This window comes from Lytechinus pictus, chromosome 7, assembly GCF_037042905.1.
Source record: "Lytechinus pictus isolate F3 Inbred chromosome 7, Lp3.0, whole genome shotgun sequence".
In the NCBI taxonomy this organism is placed as follows: Eukaryota; Metazoa; Echinodermata; class Echinoidea; order Temnopleuroida; family Toxopneustidae; genus Lytechinus; species Lytechinus pictus.
In genome coordinates, this window is record NC_087251.1 from 43103330 (window position 1) to 43129652 (window position 26323).

At 36.5% G+C, this 26323-nt stretch overlaps 1 protein-coding gene across 2 annotated transcripts; it reads left to right on the forward strand.

Annotated features, from left to right (window-relative positions):
• Positions 1-165: 165 nt before the first annotated feature.
• On the forward strand, positions 166-23219 carry LOC129264377 (cilia- and flagella-associated protein 61-like). Of its 2 annotated transcripts, none has more exons than XM_064102756.1 (18): positions 166-262; positions 1291-1456; positions 2189-2339; positions 2957-3033; positions 4601-4795; positions 5405-5537; positions 7643-7790; positions 8785-8880; positions 9297-9503; positions 10158-10218; positions 10899-10959; positions 11914-12086; positions 12679-12787; positions 13634-13831; positions 14818-15093; positions 17248-17376; positions 19401-19528; positions 20251-23219. In XM_064102756.1, exons 2-18 carry the CDS (start codon positions 1311-1313, stop codon positions 20477-20479), a joined length of 2517 nt encoding a protein of 838 aa, XP_063958826.1. In that variant the 5' UTR covers positions 166-262; positions 1291-1310; the 3' UTR covers positions 20480-23219. The 2 variants fall into 2 exon arrangements, with proteins under 2 accessions (XP_063958826.1, XP_063958827.1); XM_064102757.1 differs by having other exon boundaries at positions 1299-1456.
• The last annotated feature ends 3104 nt before the right edge of the window (positions 23220-26323 follow it).

Consider the following 26323-nt stretch of genomic DNA (forward strand, 5'->3'; position numbering starts at 1 on the left):
AAAAACTAAAAAGGTATTAAAATATTCATAACTCTTACATGCATTCATAACCTCTAAATCGTAGCCATAAAAATATTAAAAAAGATAAATTTAATTTTTTGTACAAGATTTTATTATTTTTTAAATATGTAGTTGTATTTTTTTAGTCACATAATTAAGAGTTTTGTTGCCATAGAGCTACCGCCGCTAAAAATATGCTAGATCTCACCCTTTAATTTTTTTTCACGGATCGAACACAATTTTGTAGAAGTTAAGAATAAGGGTGTGTATGTTATTTCATATAATGAATTCAATATAATGTCCTTGTGTATTGATTTCTGTTTGTGTATGCGTGATTTTGAATATTAATAAATGTGAATAAAAACCTTGTGAAAGAATGGAATGTTTGAATTAACCGACCGTGGACGTCGCGTCGACAGTCTCAGAGAGTGCCAGTCGGGGCCCGTGACCGCGCGTGTGCTTGCTTCCCGCCGCTGCTGGTGTCTGGACTGTCTATGCCATTGGAGTGTCGTGATCGTGCGACTCCCACCCAGGCCAAGGACCTAACTTGAGAAGGCCGCAGAGCTCAACCAAGTTAAGATCCCTTAAACCGGTCAAGAAGAGCGACTGGGGGCGGGGCAGGGGAGCCGGGAGGGGAGGTTCAAAATCATGAAATTATCATCAGTTAAACTTTAATGTTGAGAAAGTTCTTTTCAAAAAAAAAAAATCCCCCAATTTGGCCAATATTGGCAAAAAACATTGGCATCCGTCAGCCGTCAACCGTCAACTGTCTAGATCTACCTCGGGCGATGGTTCGTGTAGGCTCCACTAAGTTGCACTTCAGTCTTCACTACCGCTACCCTCCGCTACACCTAACAGTTACATGTACCTGAACCTTCAGGTAATATAGCGGAGGGTAGCAGTAGCTAGTGAAGCGTAGTGGAGCCTATATACGAACTATCGCCTGAAGTAGCATCCATCATGATCCAGTACGTAAGCAGCTCATGTCGGAGTCGATGTTATATTTATTCAGATCCAAATTATGTTCTTTGACTTGGTTGGCGTGATCATGCCCTGTTTCGGTGGGTCAGCATCGAAGTTTAATTTCACTCGTTCGTATCTCTAATATTTAACTTTTTTTGTTAGTAAATTCTTGAAGCTGTGGACAACGTGTGTTCACTAAAAATAACGATGGGTTTCCTCATTCTCATAATAGACTAGAATTATTTCTAAGACTTATGTTCCTTTCTCAGTGACACATAGAATAGGCCTACACAGCTATCACCTGGTAATCAATCTGAATCTCTTTAGTCTTGCAGGAAAAAGTAAAAATGGCTACTGTTGTCCAGTCAGCAGATGGACCGACCGAAGTGATCAATGCTAGACGAACAGAATCACTTGATGCTCCAAATATCCTGAAGCTGGTTACCAAATCAACTCAGCCACAGTTCGGATTGGTGGATGTTGTGAATATCATGTAAGCATTTCACATTTATGAATGTAATAATAAAAATAATAACAATGATGATGTATGTTTTTGTATAGTGCTATCACATTGTATCATGTTAAATAAATTCAGTGATTTTTTTATTTTGTTCATTCAGTTTCGATCGGTAGGTTTACATGTTTGTTTACTTTCTTCCAAGGTGCTGACACTCAAAGTGCTACAAGGAATAAAGCTTTATTACAATGCATTGGGTTTTATTAGAAGCCACACACAATAACTAAGAAATATCATCAGTCATGGCTTTTCTTGGGAATCAATATCAATATTGAAACTGATAGCCTTGATGGGGAAAGTCTGAGAATGTCAATGTTGATAAAGAATTCTACAGAAAGACAATTATCTGTTTACTACTACCTATTATATGTACAGTAAAATATCCGATCATTGAGCTCATTGATCTATTGCTCCATAATAGTCTTCAACAGACCAAGCTTTGAATGTGTTATCTTGTACATGTACCAGTACCTGAAGTCCATTAAAATAAAAGAAATTATAAAATATGGTGTAAAATTTCATGGCCTTGAAAAGAATGGGAATAATCTGAGAGAAAATGGAACAAAATGAATGAAATCTTGTATACATTTGAATTTCTGAACACAACTTGCATTCACATATTTCATTATTTTGTGAAGATGTCAGACAGGAATTATACTTTATTTACTTACATTCTTGTTTCACATTACATTTTTGCTTCACATACAGTGAAAAAGCAGTCCTGGCAGTGACCCTCAACAATGAAAGAGAAGACATCCTTGCCCATGCTGCGTTCTTTGACTATCCTAACGTGGATTCTGTAGATCACGGGGAATGGCAACAATGGCTCAATACATACTATGATACAGAAGCATGCACAGTAAGTTCATCATACGTGGTGTAAAATGGAGAAAATTACACGGGGGCTTGAGGCGATTTTGCCACCAAAAAGCTCAAAAGAGGCCTAGAAACTCAGAAAAGAGCCTTGGAAATCTCCATTCATTGCAATAATAAAGCTAATCCAAGGTTGCAGAATTAGAAATTCATTAAAAAAAGTAGCCCCCAAAATAAAACAAAATTGCCTGATGTAGAATGGTTCATTAAGCATCTGTTTTATCTCATTATACCAGTGCCTACTTCAAGCAAATTTATCTCACAAAAAAAATTCTTCACTATTTGGTTTATGTGTGCTTACAGTTATATACATGTATTGATGATGATGTGAATGATGGATATCCAGATCTTTCTCAAAGAAATGAAACCATTTATATATTAGATATATATATTGGGAATGTGTCTGAAATGTGTATGTGCTTTGAATTGATGATCATATTCGTGAAATGTCCAAGTGCCAGTGGTTAACAGAAGCATTATGTTTCGAGTCATTTGCCAATAATCCTTTTTTTTTATAATAAAGTTAAATGTGAAATATGTCCAGTTATCTGCAAGACATGATGATACTTCATTAGGGAAGTGTGTGTGTTATTTTGTTCACAGCCCTTGAACACACTGTTTCTACATTACTTTGTGGCCAAACCTGCATTTGCCCATGGGAGTGCTAAAGAGATCATTAGGTAAGTTCATCATTTTAAAGCATTTAGCCTCTCTTGTAAAATACCTGTTATTGAGGATACTTTAACTTGTTTAACCTAGCATTTTCCAAATTATGTGGACATATGTTTCACCTTTAAAGAGTTGTGATATATATCAGTATTCTTTTCACTTTGATTTTTTTCTGATACATTACCTAATACATCCTTCTATCATTTAATGAAGAATGCATGTAAATCAAGGAGCTGTAGTGAAAGAATGGAAGATGTGGGGGCGTGGTACTCTAGTGGTTACGAATCTCGTCTTTCAATCTGAGGGACGTGGGTTCGAATCCCAATCAAGGTGTGTTTTCTTTCAGCAAGAAATTTGCCCTCATTGTGCTGCACTCAACCCAGGTGAGGTGACTGGGCACCCAGTAGAATCAATACCTTGAATGTACTGAGCGCTGAAAGGCAGCTCAAGCTAAAGCTGGGGGTAATAATAATTATACATAATGCACCCCGGAACAGATTATTTGTAGATAGCTGGCGCTATTTAAATGCCTATTATTATTATTATCATCATTATTATTGAGGATAGATGTATAATGAAACCCTGTTATTCGTAAAGTTTCATTTTTTTCAGCAAAGCCATTAAACACAGCTGCCATAGGTTTACTACCTATCTTTTCAAAAGAAAAAAATACATATATACAGTATATTCCATTCTTAGCAATGCAAAATTATATTATTATATTAAAGCCAGTTCAAACCAGCATGCTTGTATAGCGCCACATCAAGTCCTCAACTACTCAAATCAATGCTTTAAAGTTTACCCACACTGCAACATTCTGAGAAGCTTAGTCTTCTGATATCGTCTCACTTGAATAATAACGCACTATTACATTCACTACCTGGGTCCCGTTGCATGAAAGTTACCATCCAATGGTAATTACCATGATGACGCTGATCAACAGCCAATCAAAATCAAGGATTTCAGCAAAGTTCCCATTGAATGGTACCATAATAGTAACTTTTTATGCAACAAGACACTGTTGCATTGTTACCAAGTAGCCAAATAAATACATTTCCGTCAAAACATTTTGTTTCTCTTTACAAGTGAAATTCCAGGCTGATTTAATCTCTATTATTTCTAGGTTTTTGAAAAGGTAAATTTTGAGACACAAACTCAATGAGGGGCCACATTTACAGCGGTATTTCAGTCTGCTCTCACTTTAACAAAGATTGAACCATATCTATAGTATTAAACAATGCTAATTCCACATGTTTAGGGAGGAATTAGTCTTTTTTTCACTTGACAATAAGGAGAAAATTAGAATATTTCATATAATGAAATACCAAAGAAATAGTGAGTGATTGAAATCATAGTCTCCTCATTTGCATACCAGCCAGGATGTGCATATAACTGTTATGTGAAATTAAGCGAAACTTTAAAAAGTCATAACTTACATTACATCCAATTTCGATGAAATTTTCAGTGTTATGCTTGCTGGATTTTTCTCTTTTTATTCAAATCAACTTTTTGTTGGGATGGACTTGTCCTTTAAGTTTCATCACTTCGTTGACTATATATGCCTTTGTATTGCTCCAGGACTGTATTCAATGCCGTGCCAGACATCCACTTCCTGTATGTAGTGTTACCTACTGGTGTAGCTCCGGAGTCTGCTTTAGGAGATAACTTCAGTCCTATGGTCCTCAAGGATGAGAACAAACCCCTCGAGGGATACACTGTCTATGTTTGCCATCGACATGATCACTGTCCGGAGCTCTTTGTGAGAAAAGCAAGGTAATATATCACTTTTCATTAAAAAGTATATTTCATTTACACATCTAATGCGTTCCCAAAATTTGAGAGGAAAAGTTAAAAATGAGAATCGGTTAAGTTTTACATTTAAGAAGTTGCATTCAATATGACCTCAACTGGAAACTCTGCTACATGAGTAGCAAGCTTCCACCCATATTTTAATCAAAAACTTTAGTCAGTACAGTCGTGATATTGCCCCTGTTTTTGAATACCTCTTTCAGATTTTCAAAGTAAAGAAACTGAAGTGAACGTGGCAGGAAAAAGGGGCCAGGGTGGACTTCACCTTATAGCCATGTCAAGACTGATTGAGACTTCAGAAGTTCATTTTGATTGTTCTATTAAAGATGAATAGATTATAATCAGTCTCATTTGAGCATCTGAATGTTAAATTGTATGTTCAAATATTTCTCACACCCTTTGTCAACAAATTACAAGTTGCATCTCTGTCTGTAATTACATCAATCTCTTTTATTTTAGCATCATTGTATTTAAATCCCTTTTACGTCATGTTTTTACATACTTTGCATATCTTGATGCAAGCAAAACTAGCATTGTGACAAAGCTGTCTATCTCTTTTTCCTATTATTTCAGAGTTGAAGACCATGATGACTTGACGCCAATCTTCAACCGTCAGAGTGATATGCTGAATACAACCTATGGAAGCTACTTCTTGGCTGAATTAATAGAATCTCAAGATGAGAATAACCAAGCAATAATTGTAGAGGTATGCATTTATCCCATTTGCATATTCCCCAAAAATATTTGAATGGCTCTATTACTTATACGTTCCTGCGGTCATGGTCTAGTGGTTTTGAATCTTGTCTTTCAATTAGAGGGTTGTGGGTTCGAATCCTAGCCATTGCATACTTTCCTCCAGCAAGAAATTTACCCCCATCGTGCAGCGCTCAACCCAGGTGAGATGAATGAGTACCAGACAGGATTAAATTCCTTGAATGCACTAAGCGCTGGTACGGCAGCTGGAGCAGGGTAACAATAAAAGTTTATAAAGTTAAAAGATTATATCTAGATAGATGGTACTATACAAATGCCTATGGGCAATTCCACAGGTTGGTGGACATGAGCTTAAAAATTCAAATTCAATATTTTCTTGAATTCTTTAATACTTTAAGTCCTTCATGCATGATAGTTTCAGGAACAAGAAATAAAAAGTTTATTTTCATATGTATACTTTGGAAAAAAATGGTCAAAATTTGTGTCTTCCATTCTGTACCAAAATACAAGAAAAATAGTGAAAAATGAAATATGCCTTATTACCATTTTGTTATTGCAACAACATACCACTTTATATATTTCTGAAGTTTAGAAGAGTCAAATTACCTAAAATACACAACAGCTTTTCAAGTAAATTTGTAGTACTCATTCAAAAAATGAATATTGCAACCTGCTCAGGTGATGTAACGTGAGTAACCGAAAAAACTGACTTTGTTTGCTGAGAGAAAAATTCTTCACAGTTAATTGGTGGGATTTTAAATTCTCTTCCTTCAAACAATCTTTGACACTGATGACTATCAAAATCATTAAAAAGTACAATTTTTTATAAAAATGATGAAGAAAAACTGTAACGTGAGTAACTTTGTAACGTGAGTAACCAGTAAAAATTATGCAGTTAGGTAACATTTTCTGTGGGATGTCAAGTTTTAAGTCTCATGGTGAGTTGTGAAGTTATTTTTGATTAATTAAAAGCAAAATGAGGGTACACCTCTTTGATGTTACTCTTTGTTCATCAAAATATCAGTGGTCATACAATCACACAAAAAATTGAATATTAGTAGAAGTATTCACAATGTGAGAGTGCATTAGTAAGACTTGGTTTCAATTAACCAAACTTTAAAGAGTGTTCGAACAACACATTGAATGTCCTTACCTGTAACCCTATCTACATGTAGGCTGGGGTATTTTGGGAGTTAATATGGCCCGGGGGGGGGGGGGGGTGGGGCCTCCCAGGCCCCCCTTGAGATCTCGGCCATTGGCCACACGATCACGCCGAAAATTTGCACGCAGGTTGTCTTGGACATAATCTACAATACTATACAGTAATTTATGCAAATTGGTATTAAGCAATTATGCTAATTTATGCATAATTAGTAAGCAAAATCATACTTTTCCCTCTTACATGTACTCCCTAATAAAGCTCCAATTGTTCCAATTTTTTGTATAAAATCTCTTTTTGATGTTCCTAGCAATGAATTTTACACACATTATTGAATTTCTAATGACATTTGTGTTGTTAACCATACATGGACAAAATGTAACGTGAGTAACTGTAACGTGAGTAACCATATTATCTGCACCCCAAGTAAAAACCATGTGTTCTTTATTTTTTTAATTATGTACAAAGTTTGTCTCCCTAATATACTTCTTAGAAATGGATATAATCAACTTTCATAAAAGCCTTGTATGAGGAGACTTTTCACTTATGTCGACTTTTCATTTTATGCATGTCCAAATCATGTAACGTGAGTAACCGACACATTCCAAAGATTTGCCAGGAGCATAATAAAATTTCCCAAGTTTTGTTTTTATACAAAGGATAGTCAGACTGTGTACTTTGTTGTGATAAGGAGATGTTTAGTTCCTATCAATAATAATGGAGTTACAGCTCCAAGTATGAGTCAAGGTGTCTCCAAATGTAACGTGAGTAACCGTGGAATAGCCCCTATTCTTATTATCATTTGTTTTTTAATTCCAGAAACTATAGCATATAGAACTTACCTATGTTTATAATGTCTTCATTGACCATTTTAGCACACGTTTTCAAATGATACACTTGTTTAATTCCAGTTATGTTTGATACCTTGACTTGTTTAGAATGAAGGAACTGCTGTTGGATTCATGAGTCTGTCAACGGATGTTGATGTTGATCTCCTAAATACATGTTTTGAGTTGGGTCCATTCCATGGTCTGAAGAAACCACATCCAGACGATATCCTCAAGGCCCCAACACCTCCCCCACCAGGTAGGTACCAATGATAGATGGATAGATAGATAGGATAGATAAGATAGATAAGATAGATAGATAGGATAGATAGATAAATAGACAGACAGACAGACAGACAGATAAGATTAAACAAATTAAAAATAAAAACTTTACAAAAACATTTCATATTTGTGCTAGATACTTCTCAACACAAACATTTTAGATTACACTTTTTTGTTCAGTGGTGACATATCATGATAGAAAATGTAATATAAATCATAGATTTGACATTTATGTATTTCTATGAAACAATGTTTGAAAATATAATAACAAACAATAGAATACATTTGGCATGAATATTACCTTTTTCCTTCAAAGAAAATTCCACCTGAAATATACCTTAATCCCAACGGCATCCCAATCATGTGAAAGAGCTTAATACGCTCTTTCATTTGATACCAAATTCGTCATGGTAGTATTTATATTTCTGAAGATATATTAAAATTTTCAATGGGTGTATGTAAACTTTTGGACTCAACTGTAGATAGATAGGATAGATGAGATAGACAGACAGACAGACAGACAGACAGATAGATAGATAGATAGGATAGATAGTTGACAAGATGAGTAGATATGTAGAGGAATAGTTAGAAAGATATATTAAGTAATGAATGAATGATGATGAAAGTTGGCTTATATTGAAAATGGTATGTTTAAAAAGATGCAAAATCCATAAATCAGCTATGCATGAGATTTTCCATGAAGTGGCATGGGATCACAGGCAATGTGTATAATGTAAGTATATGGGGATAGGCTCTGATGCATGCGTGAGAAAGAGATTTGAGGGGATGAGCAAGAGTCTTAATGCATGAGACTTGGCATGTCTGATGTAAGTTTTTTATTTCATAGTAGATCAGATGAATAGAAATTCATAAAATAATAGGACATTTCTTTTGAAAAAAAAACAAAAAAAACAGACAGGTATATCTTCTTTGCTAAAAATTCAATCCTTCCTCTTTTCTCATTTCTTCAGAAGAGACAGCTGTTGACGATGAGATGGTTTCTGGCAGCCAAGCAGGGAGTGAAAAACCTCTTTCGAGAACAAGCTCAGTTTCGTCAATCAAAAAAGGTAATTATGAAATTGAGATTTTGACAAATTTGCCCTTAGTTTGGGCCCCCCCCCAAAAAAAGTCTTGATGGGCACTGATTAGTTTTCACCTGAAATATATGCTCTTTTGTATGAGTAACATGAGTTTCATTACCCTGATTTTCTTCTTCAGATTGTGTTTATTTGTAAACTAAATTTCATGATTTAGAAATTATATTCCTATGCAAGTTTTTGCCCTTTCTCGATTTAATTTACCCCAACTTGTCTGTATACCTATGACTGTACTGTCGTGCTGTCATTTATAACAGTGTATGTCACTTTTGGTAACACATTTTTTTTTCACATTAATGATTGGACTATGTTTTAACTTTAAGCTGAAGATTGAAGATATTTAAAAATATCATAAGATCATGTTTAACTTTGAATCATTCACACAGGAGATACTGGAACAGCAGATAGACCTTCTAGTGGTTCCAAGCCCACTCCCTCAACCCAACCCCCTACTCAGACCCCCCAGCAGGCAAAAGCTACTCCCGTACCAGCTAAGACAGCCACACCCGTGACAGCCAAGAGCACCCCTCTACCAGCGAAGGGTACCCCTAAGCCAGCTGCCACGCCCCTCAACAAACCCCCAACAGCTACTGGTTAGTTTTTCTTCATCATCATCTCACTTTTGTTTGTAGACATTACAGAGCATGAAAATTAGTCATTCTTTTATTTGGCTTTAATTGATCATGAGAGTGCATATGCTAATGGGGGAAAAAATAGACATTTTTGAAATACATACCATAAATTGAATATCAAGAGTATATATTTATGTATATTCATGTTTTGAATCCTGTAGATTTATGAATGCCTTTTAATGTGTAAATAGTCCTGGGCTGCCGGTTCAATTAAAGATTGATCGATCATTCATATTTTCATATATTCATATGTGGAGCGTTGTGGCCCAGAGGATTAGTCTTCGGACTTTGAAACAGAGGGTCGTGGGTTCGAATCCAAGCCATGGCGTAATTTCCTTCGGCAAGAAACTGATCCACAATGTGCTGCACTCAACCCAGGTGAGGTAAATGGGTACCGGTAGGAAGTAATTCCTTAAAAAGCTGTGTGCGCTATGAACGCCTAGCTTAGCCGGGTAATATAGGAGCGCCTTGAGCACCTAACAAGGTGGATATGTGCGCAATATAAATACCCTATATTATTATTATTTTAGATAATCTACTGTGAAAGACTAATATAATAGTTCTTATAGAGGATGATAGTAAGAAATATTTATGGGGATGTTTTGGTTTTCACAGGGAGTATCACAGAATCAGAGCTACATATTGAGAGGAAACTGAGTGATTCCCATATGAAAAGGTAAGTTTCAGATTTGAAATATATGTACGAGTCCGGATTCATTTCTAATGGATAGGATTCATAGATAGATAGCATACTGTTCGGTAGCATACTGTTCTTTTCAATATTTTTTTACATGTAGTCAATTAAATATTTGAACTGAAACAATCTTTTAGCAGCAATTATTGCCCCCTTGTTTCATGTTAACCCTAATTTTTGTTGCTTGAATTCGAATGTACCGCTAATAGCAATGAATATTTATAAGCACCATATTTCAAAAAGTACCGTACATTACATGAGTACATTAACGATCAGTGGTTCAAAGAAATATAGAGAAATAGATTATAGAGGAAAAAATTCTTGCTGAAGGAAAAAAGAATAGAATAGTAATGGTTTATTTGCAATGCATGATTGGCAGCCAGTCGCTGAATATACATGTTTACAAAATATAAGAACATACAAACAGTAGATAAATTAACCAAAAAAAAATAAGAGCAATAGCATTCCCAGTCTTAAAAGCTGTTACAGCTAAACATTTTCGGCCAGAATAAAAAAAAAATGAATGAATGAATGTCTATTTAGGGGGAATATACACCTCATTTCTTAAAGATATATTTTGCCAGATTTCTTTACAAGTTTATTTTGTTTGTAGTCAAGTATTAAAGAAATGACTAACTTGTAAAATTTATTTTTGTCAACAGTTCTGCATCAGTGATGAGTGACAGAGATGAAAGGGAATCTGTCAAATCAGGAGTGTCAAAGGTAGGTAATTGCTCCGGAAATAGTAAACAAAGTGATTGATTTTGTTTTAATGCTGAAATATTTGAACTTGAACTATCAAACTGGAGTTTTGCAGGCTTGCTTTTGTACACTACTGTGGATTCTCTCAACCCATGGGAGCACATGCATGTTTTCCTTTTCATTCCGTCATTCTTTCAATAACTGGATTAATGATAGGTTCTGTATTTTTCCCCTTTTTTTAAGGAGAGTTGTGTACTTTTTTCCTACAAGAGCACTCATTTTCATCACATTTTGGTACTAGACCATATAAATGAACTGAAAATACAGAAAAAATCCCTCTTGCTATTGGATAACAAAAAAACAAAGCTAAAATTCACAGGTTATGTGGTTTGAATTGTCAAAATACAGTACAATTTTCTGTCCATGGTCTCTTTTCACATAAGTGTGACAGGATGCAGAACCCAGGGCAAAGACATGGTGACACTACGTGCTTCTGCTATTAAAATGATTAGACATCAGTTTCATTCGTGGAGCGTTGTGGCCCAGTGGATTAGTCTTCGGACTTTGAAACAGAGGGTCGTTGGTTCGAATCCCAGCCATGGCGTAATTTCCTTCGGCAGGAAATTTATCCACATTGTGCCGCACTCGACCCAGGTGAGGTGAATGGGTACCCGGTAGGATTTATTCCTTGAACGCTTTAGCGCTTATTAACATGGCGGCTCAGCTACAGCCGGGGTCATAATATGATACCAAGTATCAAAGCGCAGCTGAGTATATGCACATAGTAACTGCGCTATATAAATGGACATATTATTATTATTATTAATTTTCCTAGAAGTGTAAAAAAAAGCATTCTGGAAATTGATGAGTGTATGTGTGCATGTGGGCTGTGCTACTGTGTCTGTTATTGCTCAGCACAGAATTTATCTACTATCTGAATTGATCTCTTTAACCAACTACTGTCTTCTAACTCAGAGGTCAGGATCCATAGTATCTAATCATGACATCGCTGAAGAAGCATTTCCGTCTGAGCTGAGCGTGACCCCTGAACCCTCGCTTCCTGAGCCTCGCTTTGAGCCGACCTACTGTGGACCAGCGAATGCTTTCTCGATTCAGCTCTTTTGCGTTGATGAACGATATGAAATGAGGTGATTAAACATACGCTTTCAATTTGTAGAGAATAAATATGTGATGGATTTAAAAAAAAGACTGATACAAGAAACTGGTTTAGTCCTGGAGGTTTTGTCTGTATAAGTCTTCATCGGAAATGTCTAAAACATACAAGATGTATCACTCAAATTATGGCAAATAATCCTGAAATAGTTTGCATTAATGATTTACTAAATTAAAAAGTTGTAATTTTCAAGTCTTGATTGTCAAAGAGAGTAATATCAAACGTTTCAAGAGAAATGCATTGAAAATGTAAAAATTGAAATAAAATGACATGAAATATATAAATCAATAATAAAGAAGATATACCTGTAAAACTACTACATTTAGTTTCTGTTGTTAAATAGACATTTAGGTTGCTATGATACAGATAATTGTGGTGGTAGATGGGTGTAGTATATCAGTAGTGCATATGCATGTGATGTTGCAGGTGATACAAATATCTGTGAAAATAGCACAGAACTAAAATAATTACATTTGTACTAGGAATATGTTGAGTCTTTAGTTTATTTTTATTTTTTTAACTTCAAATTTATATGAAATAATCTTTTCGTTCAATTTTTTTTTCAGGTCTCAAGACTTCCTTCCCATGGCATTCTCCCTGTTTCCTGATAAAGACTTCTGTGTTCTCACCGTGCCTCACCTGGTCCCAGAATTCCCTCTACTTCAAAACTTTGTGGTGAGTGTTAAGATTATGATACCCATCCCTATTCCACCATTTTTTTTCCCCTTTTGGTTGAACAAACCAAAGTTGCCTGTTTTATTAAATACCTTATAAGCCAACATGTAGACCATCTGACTTCAGATCGCTAAAATTGATCAATAAACTTGTCTACATTTTTTTTCATTTTATCCCTCAACACCCCCCCCCCCTTAGGAAGACATTTGTTTATAATTGTCTGATTGCATGTCAAGAAATTTGCAGATGGTTCTGTCAATATTTAATCTGTTTCTTTTGTTGTGAGCATTAAATATTGAATATTACTGTTCTTTTGTTTGGCATAATCAGCAAACATACAAAATAATAAATACTAGCGATGGGATAGGAGAGTCATATAGATGCTGAGAAAGGAAAACGATAAAAAAAAATAACTATAACCTGAAGATCTTCCTTCCCAGATCATTATTAAGAAGCTTGATATGTGGAAGAGCCGTGGTGTAGTGGTTCTGACTCTCGCCTTGTAAACAGAGGGTCATGTGTTCGAATCCCACCGCGGTCTAGCGTCCTTTGGCAAGACGTTAATCCACACTTTGCCACTCTTGACCCAGGTGCTAAATGGGTACCTGGTAGGATGCGAAAGATATTGTATGTTTGATTTTGCCAGCGCCATAATGAGGCTGCGATGAATGCAAGGAATACTCCCCAGGGAGTGGAGATTGTGCACTTTTCGTGCGGGATTGAAATGAATCCAATGACCGGGGTAATAATATGCTGTAAAGTGCTTTGAGCCATTCTGGGAAAACCGCTATATAAAAATTGGCTATTATTATTATTATTATTATATGTTGTTTTGTTTTCACACAGCGTGTAACCCCCAAATGCCCCAGTGTTCTATCCCAGGAGCTGTACCTCTTCCATCGGGCGGGGCTGCTCCAGTCCTTTGCGGTGCGCCCTGCTTGTACCTCTGACGTACCGGCCGTCACCACCCTGGTGGATGGAATCTTCAATCAGGAGATCCTGCTCTCTGATCTTGATCGCTTTAACAAAGCCAGGAGGGATGAAGTAAGTAGCCGATTAAGAACTTGTTGATTAAAGGGGGAGTGAACTGCGTGTGGTTTCTCATTGACTGTATGTTATAAATACATAGTCTAAAAATGTATGTTTTCAGATATCTACTAATACAACAGAGAATAGATTGACCTATAATTGTATTTGTATAGAGAAACTAAAATGTTTTGAGAGGAAAAGTAATTGATACTTGGTAACATAATTATTGCAGTATAAATGCATTGAGTAGTTAATAAGCATGTTATCATTCAAGTGGGTCTATATTACTAGACTACACTAGCATTATGGGTCAGGAAACTGGCCAAGTATGAGTAGTTAAGGGCTTGAGATGGCACTTTTGGTTCGTATCTGCTTTAATACCCTCAAGATAATTCAAGGCCTTTTTTCCCCATGCTCAATATCTTCTATCATTTACGAACGATAAGCATCAAAATACATAATCACAATACATACACAAAAGAGATAAAAAGGAAATGACTAATTCGAAAAAAAAGAGGTATGTTTTTTTCAAAAATGTCTGAAATTGATCTGTAGAGTTTGATGATTTAACGAAAGTGGGGATATTGTTCCATTCTTTAGATGAGGTAACAGCAAATGTACAATCACCTGTTTTTGTATGGGTCTTTGGAATGGCAAGCAAAAATTGGTCTGGACGAACAGAGATGCGAGATGCTCTATGGGAAGCAAGGCTATCTTTGATATGTTTTGGCACCTGGTTATGAAGGGCTATGAAATCAAAAAGTAGTGATATAAAGACAATTCTCTTCTTCTTTACTTCTAGGATGGCACCCCAATCAAGGCCTTCGTGGCCACCTGTCACAACCAGGTGGTGGGTGTGGCCTTGACACGAGCGGAAGAAGACATCGAGTTCATCCTGTAGCAAGATTTTTAGCATGTTGAATATAATACAAGAAATGATTGATCTGTAAATGCATGCGGCAGATAATGCACCTTGCCCCATCTTGTTCATTTTTATCCAGGATGGCACCCCAATCAAGGCCTTCGTGGCCACCTGTCACAACCAGGTGGTGGGGGTGGCCTTGACGCGAGCGGAGGAAGACATCGAGTTCATCCGCTCCCATTACAACATAGAGGACTTCATCTACTTCAACCACCATCGACGAGATGAGCACGGTCACCTCCATCACTTCGCCATGAACCCCATCTTTCAGCATCGCTCCAAGCATTTCATGAAAGAGATCCTACGACAGAGTCACCATACGTGTCTCTACTATCCCGTCTTTCCTGCCTATTCAGTATGTATCTATAATGCTCGTTTAAATGTTATAACACTTGTGTAAATGTTATAACGCTTGTTTAAATGTTGAAATGATGAATGTTTTATCAGATTCTCAACCCTTATGGCTAGTATTCTGAAATTAGGTTTAACTTAAACCATGGTTTAAATTTGAGGATTAACTTTGGATAGCCAGGTGTGATGCAAATCTCCATAACTTGGATGATCAGTAAATCACCATATTTGTCACTTAAAGCATTACAAACCAACTTGAAATGATAAATGCTATAGTTGTATTTAGCATTAAAACATGGGAAAGGTCTCAATAAACTCACAAGAAGCATATGGTAAACAAATGTTTGACACTTGCAGTATCCCATATTCTTAGCTTAGACTTACATGTAGACCGTAACCTTAGTTAAACTGGACTCAGAATATGGACCAATTTGTTTTATTATGCAAATCCACCAAATATTCCAAACTGTCCATGCATACATTTTGTATTGACTAGGAGCAGAGGTCAAAAGGTCAAGGTCACCGTGGCATGTTTTCATCTTACCCTTCTGCAGTCCTTCTAAACACGATAACTTCAGTTTAACTTAACCTAGGCTCATATAATTTGATGTGTATGATACTAGCATGGATCCCAGGAAGCCTTTCGATTTTGAGGTCAAAAGGTGAAAGGTTAAGGTCACAGTGACAGGGTTTCATCTTACCCTTCTGAAGTCCTTGTAAATGCGATAACTTCAGTTTAACTTAACCTAGGCTCATATAATTTGGTGTCATGATTCTAGCACGAATCCCAGGAAGCCTATTGATTTTGAGGTCCAAAGGTCAAGGTCACAGTGACATGTTTTCATCTTAATAATAATAATAATAATGGGTATTTAGAGGCGCTAAAAACAAAAAGTACCATAGCGCGTACAATGTAGGAATAACAATTTAACATTTGCAATAATTACTACAATATTCAAGATAAAAAGGGAAATTAATTATTGAGGAAAAAGGTATGTCTTAAGGGAAGATTTGAAGCCAAGAACACTGGAAGCATTTCTTATTGAAAGAGGGATAGTATTCGCAAGTCTTGGCAGCTGCTACAGCAAACCGTTTTTCGGCAGAGGAGAGTTTTGACAAGGGAATGCAAAGTCTGAATGTGTCAGTGATTGAACAAAGATCACGAGAGGGTGTGTATAATTTGATGGTATCATTAAGATATTCAGGTGCTAGATGATTTAGAGTTTTGTATACATATAAACAGACTTTAAACTGAATACGTTGGAAAAGAGGTAGCCAGTGGAGTTCCTTAAGTAGGGGTGTAGTGTGAGTTCGGGATCCAAAGCCAAAAATTAATCGAGCGGCACGATTCTGAATAACCTCAAGTTTTCGTCTTTCTCTAGCTGACAAAACAGTATATAAACTATTACAGTAATCTAACCGAGAAAGAATAAGTGCTCGCACAGCATGGTGACATGTCTTAAGATCAATGAATCTACGAATCCTCCACAAATTGCTGAGATAATAATTACAATTACGGACAACATGATTTACTTGAGCAGACAGTGTGAAAATGTTATCAATGCATACTCCAAGAACAGTAGTTTTAGTGGAGAAGGGGATGCATTGACCATTCACATTAAGCTGAATATGTGATATTGATTGCAGATGGCGGGCAGAAGAACAGAGAGCTTTGAATTCAGTTTTGCTATTATTCAGCTGGAGATAATTAGATCTTACCCTTCTGCAGTCCTTTTAAACGCGATAACTTCAGTTGAACTTAACCTAGGCTCATATAATTTGGTGTGTATGATACTAGCATGGATCCTAGGAATTCTATTGATTTTGAGGTCAGAAGGTCAAAGGTGAAGTTGCCACCTTCCATTTTTCTTGCTTGACCAATAACTCAATTTTCTGCGTTACAGGCGGGCGTATTATGTGCTTGCCTTAGCGACACTTTTCTTATCATTTTCATTACTCTTTATACCGAAAGTATGAATTTGGGGAAAAGTATATGATTTCTGATTGTTTCTTTTAGTTAATTGTGGAACGTTAATTGTCTTTATACATTTTTATTTTATTTTTGCTGTTTTATCAGAATGGATAGAGGATCATTTTTGTTGTGTCATTGGTTTTCTAAAGCACATTTGATATTTGAATGGTTATCCTTTCTTATCAGGATGACATGAAGCACTCTCTGGTCACATGTCTCAACTTCATGGTACCAGTCCGAGCTAGAAGACAGATCATGTACCCACTTAAGGAGCTAGGTCAGAACGCTCCTTCAAAACGAGTTATCAAAGAACAGGTCAGTCAGAATTCAACTTTCTTCAAAATTTGCAGAAAAATATGGGAATTCTCGCTACCCCAAATAGCGATTTCGCCGAGATCCGGGAAAATCCCTGTAACGTGCATTGCATTATGGGATAGCTTTTTCGGTATTACAACTTCCTTTTCGGAAGTCCAACGCACTGCATTTGCCATTTAGATCAACAGTGCCGTCATGCTCAACAACACAACGTAGCTTTCGCTCGGAAAGTTCGTGATCACAACCCTCTCTTTCACTAACAGTTTTACAGCCTTTTCTGCTAAAGTCACTAATTCTGCCTGACGCTTTCCATTGCATGGTATTCATCTGTCAGTTAAGATTTTTTTAAGTTCCGAAACTGATTTTTATCCATTTTGTGGTCGACGAAAAATTGAACGAAATGAATGCTGAATATACGGTATTTAGTGTCTAGTTGAATACGATCGTGATGTCAGGCCGGTCGCTAAATGCAAAATTTTAAGATATTATTTGTTTGATTTTTTTATAACCAAATAAAAGCATGAATAAAAATTATTCTCACGTGAAATATATATTTTTTTTTATTTATAATTCAAATGGAATAAAAACTGACCAAATGTAATAAAAAGTATTATACTCTGTACATATTACGATTGGCATCGATTTCAGCGTGGTGGAAAACTCAGTATCGCGAACCTCGCGCGAGCATGACTCTAAACCGGAAGTGGTGATGACGACCCGACGGGGTGAAAATTATCTCGTCTCGCGCATTATGAGATTTTTGTTCCTATTTGGGGTAGCGAGAATTGATCGTAGACTGCATTCTTCTTTAGTGCCTGTCACATTGTTCCGTGCAAGCCTTGCACGTAACTATTTCTGCGACCTTCTGGTCACCCGCAGGTCGCCCGCATTGACAGTATCTCGCATGCATCTCACACGCTGTTGTCCATGAAAGCCCACGCAAGTCTGATTTGAAAAGTTTTGAACATGTTAAAACCTTTGTTGTGGGTGAGTTGGTGGTGATTGCTGCGGATGAGTTGCTGGTGATTGCCTGCAACTCACCTGCAAGACTTGCATGGAACGATTTGACAGGGCCTTCAAGGTTATTTTCCTGTTTCCATAATCAATGATAGTGTTTTACAATTATTTGATGATGAATATTGTAATGCCCTTACCTGATGTTCATTAACCCTTATTAAACTGGGGGGGTCAATTTGACCCCCCCCCTCAACAAATTTGTCACTACGCCGTCGCACGAATTTTTTTGACTGCGCCGCTCACTGACTTTTTACTTTCAAGTCTTGCGCATCTTTTGAGACAAAATTTGCAACGCTGGGGTAAGCGGCTCCAAAATTACGCAACGTTTTGTAAGTGCATGTCAGACCAGAAATTGCTCAAAAACGTGATTCCGTGTAAAAAGTCAATGCAAATTGTGTTTTTCTCAACCAAAAATCATAAATTTTTAGTTTTGTTGGTTTCAATGGATTTATTTTATTTTTTTTTTTTTTGAAAATTTTACTATACACTCCTGTAGTTTAAATCCGGCTCTACGCGCTTGCAAATTTGTCGTGGCGATTGCGCAATCAGCGGCCGAGATCTGAGGGGGGGGTCAAATTGACCCCCCCCCCCCAGTATATACTGGTCCAAAATAGCCCAGTTAAGATAGGGTTAATCTGTAGCTTGTCTATCACAATATTTGAGTTTCACAGAGTGCTAGGATAAGACATATTTTTTTTTGGGGGGGGGGGCGGGTGATAGAGAAGGTATTTTTGGAAGGACTTGTGACAAGTGTTTACTTGAAGACTTGAATAATTTATGCTCTCTATAGCTATCATGACTTAGGATTTTTAACCTCTTCTTCTTTAGTGTGCTTAATGAAAAGATTCTGGAGTAATGTGAGTTTATGACTAAATATTGGCGAACATGTTAAAAATATGGTCTTTCATGTACTAGTATCCATATAATTTTCAAAACAATACTTTTTGATGATATCATAATGTAAAACATCTACTTTCCATTGATTATTTATATTTTTTTAATCATAGGAGATGTATGCGTTGAGTCACATCAACAGGAAGTTGACCTTAGAACCAAAGGTCACGATCAATGCCCGCATCGTTGTGGTTGGAGCATCGGATACAGGCATCGCTTTCCTTGAAACACTCGCATTCTGGTAAATATATTTATTGTGTATCTCTGACCTCTGCATGTCTACTGATAATGAAAGAAAGGTAGAAAGCAATGTTGTTATACCCTTCCTGTTTTATTAATGGAGGGAAATTAATCTATTTTTGAGATTAGCAAACATGTGAACTAAATAAAGAAAATCTAAATACGGTATCGAATCATCTTTTTCTTTTTTAATCGAATTATTATGAAAGCATAAGTATAGGTACATCACAGTGATGGAAAATGAATAAATTCTCTGGCCCGTTCTCTGAACTCAGGTTGAAAATAAACCCTGGTTTAAAGTTGTGGTTTAACTATGAAGAGCCAGTCGGGGCACAAATCTATTAGTACACATTCAATTTAATAACTCACATGACACTCAATTCATTCATAACTGCTGGGAATGATAAGTGAAGTATTTTTCTTCATTATGCAAGCAATAGTAAACATAAGGAATATACAATGTAAACAGATTTTTAAAAAGTTTTTGGCTCCCATAATTTTAGCACAGACTTAGACCGGAGTCTAAGTTAAACCTGACTTCAGAATGCAGGCCTCTGGTTTTAATATTTTTGGCATTAATTTGTATATTCTTAAATGTTCTTGTATTTTCGATGAATGTCATATTTAGATAAATGATTATCCTCTTTTGGAATTTATCATGTGTGAATCATTCTGTAAATGTTTTATAATATATGTGTTGCCATGCTGTCTTTTTTCTCCCAGCCCCCACTTGAGGTTCAACAATCTGTGTCTCGTCTCCCCCAACGGTCTGCCGGGTCACATGTCATACGATGAGAACAGATCTCGGTTCCTTTCTACCAGTCACTGCTACACGCATGATGAGCTCTCTCAGATCTCTCTCAGGTCATGGGTCAATGTGGTCTCGTCCAAGATGACCGGCATCAATAGGTTGGTATTTCTCACTAATGCCCCCCTTTCTCAACACCAATGAATTAAAGAAAAAAAAAAACATGGGCCCATATTCTGAATTCTGGTTTAACTTAGACCATGGTCCAACTCTGTGCTAAAATTAAGGGAGGCTAAAAATGTCACAATTTTATTGACATGGTATACTTCTTATGTTTAGTGTGACCTTTCCAAACCTTTGATGATGAAGACATCTATCTAAGAATGACTTGAGAGTCAAATGAGCTGATACATTGAACCTCTACTGTTAAAGATTTATGTCACCATTGGCTAACCATAGTTAAACCACAACTTTAAACCAGATTTTGAATTAAACCCTAGTGTTGTGTTGGGATCGGATCTGTGATTATTGAAGGGAAGCGTAATAAGGAAACTTTGGAGAAAGTTATACGTTCAAAATCACATGAGTATTTAATCATCAATATTCAGCTACAGTTCAAAGTACATGAAGATTCAGAGTATATCAGGAGACGATGAATATAAAATAATTTAGAAGTATCAGGTTGAGATTCAAAGTGAACTTAAATTAATACTGGATGGACATCTAAGTCTTGAAGTCAGTCAGTCTATCTGGATGAGTGTTCGTCTAGTATTCTACAGTATATTCTCTCTTGTATATATCATTAGTTTTGGGGGTGTAACAATTTAAGGTGGGAGTGATCTCTAAACTCGATCTGATTGGTCTACAGGTAACTGTCTATCAAACTTTCTCTGGTATAAGGGGTGTGGTGATGCTCTGTGCAAGTGACTAGGGCTGGAAGAGTGAGTCATACTTCTTCCTTGAAGTTAGCTGACGTCACTGAGGGTTGGTCCTATAATGGTCAAGGTTTAGGAGTTAAATGGTATTGGGGGTTTGGGAATTCTTAGATGACATTGGGGGAGTTTGTAAACAAGTGAGGGTGAATGACTGAAAGGATAAACAGGAAGTTAAATACATACTACATAACATCCCCTTTCTTTGAAAAATGAGGCTCCTCTCCTCATTAGGGAAAAAATGTATACAATTAGATTACAAAAGTTATTTTGAAAAGTGAGTGAAACCAGAATAGTGTATCTCAATTGTCCACTGTACTTTCACTCTCGCTCTCATACTCATTATTTACCTTAAAAGGATTAAAGTTATTCTACATCTTAACTAATTTCAACTAAAAGATATAACTAACACATCGAACACATTCACTTAATATATTGAAATAAAGTAACACACAAGCAAATTAATCAACTAATCAACCAATAATGATACTACAGTATATACATTAACTCGTGCAGACTCATGCACTTTGAAATCACTGAAAAGCTAAACTAGTTTAATTAATAACAGTAATAACAAGAAAATTATGTATGCTATATAAATCTTAGCATCTGATCAACATGATAATTAGCGGAAAGTTAAACAGGTGCGCTCTAGAAATGACAGTTTCTCTATGTTAGGAAGGCCTAATATGTACTTCAAATGAAGCAATCAACATAGAACTCAATTATTACTATCACTCCTATCCTGTTGCATACCTGCCAACCATTCCGATTTTGGCGGAATTATACCGATTTTTTAGCCTCCATTCCGAATTCCGAATTTTTAAACCGAAATTCTGATTTTTGGGTCAATCAATATAGTGTTGAAATTATTGAAACGGCTGTATGATGCGACTAACGCATAAGCGGCTGTAACATACGACTAACGCATAAACAACTGGAGCGCACGGCTAAGTGCTAAGTGCACAGTTCCATTGCAATTGCATGTGAAAATTACGAGCAGCGCGCGGCCGATATTAGCGTTGACTTCCGGAACAAAATGGCGGCTGACATCGGCTCGCGAAAGTGCCAGTTTTCAGTGAGGACACGTTTTCAAAATCCACGAACATCGGAAAAACCGTGAAAAATTCACTTTTTTAGACCCCTTGTTTCCTAACTACGATGTATAGAATTAACGATGGTGATATTTTTGACGCGAAATATGGTGATTTAGTAAGAAAATTTCACTTTTTATTCGAGGTTTTGCCCTTTTCGCCGGATGATTTTGTATTGTGGAATGAGTTAGTGAATGAGTCGTGTTTTGGTGTCTAGAGTGTGTTGGTAATATCATTGATGAGTCTGCTGACCGGCTGCTTAAATTACCCGGCCGCTCGGCCGGCCGCACCGTGCACATGGGGAGGCTCTGCTGCAGTTACTCAAGTTAGATCTATCCCTACGCAATGTTGAAATTGATCTGTACTTTATTTTTTCGAATAATTGTCAAATTTGTGAGAAAGAAAGGAAATTATCAACTTTCGAGTCAAGTTGAGCCATCGGAGCTGAACGCCAAATCTACTTGCTTCGCTTGCCTAAACTCCCGGCGCCCGAGTTGCTGCGCCTCAGCCTCCCAGTCTCACCGGCGCACCGCAAGTGCAGTGGTGGTTGCGGGTCGGGCGTATGCCGCCGTAAGCTTCGGCTCCGTTTTTGTCATGGCTGAAAATCTGCTTTCTTATGCCAACAAGCACTTATCTAATAAAATTTATGATATAACCTTGTCCTCAGTCACTACTCCTGTGTGGTGAAATATAAACATGAATAAGATGACAATGTTTGGCTTATTTTGATGCATATGATAGACTTGATATAAATGATAAATAAATGTTAGATTTTTTTGCACTCAGTTTTTAATACAGTAGGCCAACTTGAATCTGAATTAATGATACAAAATATCCCTTGGCCCAAAACTCAATTGTATTCTTGAAATTATTTTTTTTCTGATTAAAAAGAGAATCTTTCCAGAAACTTTCCAACAATAGAGGGCATCACAATTTATTAAAAAATTAAATTATTCCTAAGTCTATATAGATTTCAATGAAAACAAATCACACCTGAATGAAACTGGGTGTATTTTTTTGTCACAAACGTGATATCTTCAAGACCTTTGTTTTAATGTTTAATTGACAAATGATATTATATTACATATAAGTAGACTAACGTTACATGTAGGTCATCCTGTGGTATGGTAAATAGGGTAAATTTGCTTTAAAAGGGGTAGAGAAATGCTAATTTTACATGCAGAAAATGCAGAGTCCCTACCATGGGAGGGGGAAACCATCTCGCGCGCGACCCGTTCGGGGCCCTCGTGGCTTTGATACTGATTTTTTATTATCAAAGGTTGGCAGGTATGCTGTTGGAGAATATCTTTCCTTATTCATGTTATAAAAGAACAAAATAAACAAGTACTTTCAAACTTGTTAGATATCATCATTATGACAAGTATAAATTCAAACTTATCTTGGTAATCAACCTTGCGATGATAAATATTTGTTCAATAAAATGTATATTATCCTAAACTTTAATAATTAAACACATTGTCAACAATTACTACTAAGTTCTAATTCAATCACATACATATCACACATTTAGCAAAACATTAATCAATCACTTTTTTACATCAAATACAATCGTCTGAAAAATCTCTGTCTGATAAGTTGGTCAGTATGTCACAGTAAACTTTAATGGTCTCGATGGGATTTGGAGGTTTCAGGGCAATTCTCTGTAATGGTCATTTATGTCATTAATGTTATTGTACCTGTCAACTAGTATGGATATTGTAATAAAACAGGTGGATTGGGGTACAGCTTGCCTTGTGTTGAGGATTAGTTTTTCTTAGGGTCTGTTCACACTTGAAAGATTTCAGACAATGGTGATGTTACCAAAGTAGTTTCTATACACTCCACAACAAAATTAAATTAATCAATAAATTTGTGAGCGGTGGGCGTCCTCATCATAGGGAAATGTGCTTCTATTTTCACTTCTATTTCCGAAGTATATTTATGTCATAGGATTACGCACCAAATCTTCTATATGAGTTTCACTCCTAATTTGCTCCGATAATATTTAATGGTTATTTTCAAGTACATTCAAACTTGATTTGAACTCATGCTATACACAAAGCGGCGAAATACTAAAAGAAAATAATAAAAACCAAAATAAAATCGTATTTCTTGACACATCTGGCCTATGTGTAGTCCAGTATCATTCATCACTGGAAAATTCTTTGCTTTACATGTTAATGTTAACCAACTACAACACCATCATGATTTTGATTGAAACATAAAACATTCTCGCTTCGTAATATCATCTCCCTTGATTACATCACATCCAAATGTTGTTTGAGAAATAATGAAATATCACATATTACATTAACTTGGTTAATCCTTATCTAGCTCGGTATTCTTTGGAATTGTCAATGTCAATGACTTCGTCTCAAGTCAAAAAGGTGGTTTAATTTTCATCATGGTAAATTTTAATAATCTGGCTAGAGACAGTGTTTGTAAAATTTTGGAATGTTGTTAATACAAAGGTCAAATCAAAAGGTTAAAGATGGTGGTATTATAACAAATTAATGAAACTGTGTACACTGAAAATACATATACACATGTACATGTTACGGACACTAAATTAAATGTAGCCTCTCGCACTCTCTCATGCCAGTGGAACAATAAAGAAAATGGTTTCACTTACCGATCAGAGATGAAGAAGATATTAAAAATGATTAAGATAGAGTATAATGAATAGCACAATTAAAGTAATCTCCAGTGTTCTTATACATGTATATTCAGGGAAGAGTCTAAGTCATTCATTATCTATAGTTGGGAATTTGTTGTCGCAGTGGTGGTCTGCGTCGTTGATGTTGACGATGGCGTCTTGTCATGTTTCCAGTTAGTGTCATTGTCATCTGTGTTGTCATCGATGTCCTTGTCCTATTGTCCCTCCGTCTATATCGTCCGTCTGCTCTTCCGTCTGTTCATCCGTCTGTGTGTTTCTGTAGTGCGGTAATTGTAGTCGTTGATTTTTGTCATCCAATGTAGCTCAGGTTCTAACAGGGCCAGTGCTGACACTCGTAGGATAGATAATATCTTAACTTAACTTTCTTTTCATGAGAGCAATTCTCAGTCTTTTCTCGAAGCACATATCCATGATAAAAATTAAGTGTTTCTCAATTAGAGACCCGGGTTCTCCGCCATGTCGTGTTGGGATCGGATCGGTGATTATTGAAGGGAAGCGTAATAAGGAAACTTTGGAGAAAGTTATACGTTCAAAATCACATGAGTATTTAATCATCAATATTCAGCTACAGTTCAAAGTACATGAAGATTCAGAGTATATCAGGAGACGATGAATATAAAATAATTTAGAAGTATCAGGTTGAGATTCAAAGTGAACTTAAATTAATACTGGATGGACATCTAAGTCTTGAAGTCAGTCAGTCTATCTGGATGAGTGTTCGTCTAGTATTCTACAGTATATTCTCTCTTGTATATATCATTAGTTTTGGGGGTGTAACAATTTAAGGTGGGAGTGATCTCTAAACTCGATCTGATTGGTAACTGTCTATCAAACTTTCTCTGGTATAAGGGGTGTGGTGATGCTTTGTGCAAGTGACTAGGGCTGGAAGAGTGAGTCATACTTCTTCCTTGAAGTTAGCTGACGTCACTGAGGGTTGGTCCTATAATGGTCAAGGTTTAGGAGTTAAATGGTATTGGGGGTTTGGGAATTCTTAGATGACATTGGGGGAGTTTGTAAACAAGTGAGGGTGAATGACTGAAAGGATAAACAGGAAGTTAAATACATACTACATAACACTAGTTCAAAGTACGGGCCATTCAGACTAAAGATTGCTCAGTAGAATAGACAAAGGACAAAGTCATAGATTCTGTCCAGTCGTCGTGTGTTATCTGTCAGATCTCACTCAGGTCATGGGTCAATGTGGTATCTCTTTCTGAGATGACTTGTATCAATCGGTTGGTATTTCTCACTAATCCCCAACCACAACAACAAACGAAATACATCAAGCCCAAAGAATGCTAAATAAAGTGGATAGGAGACTGAATCATAGGCCAAGGTTCTGTCC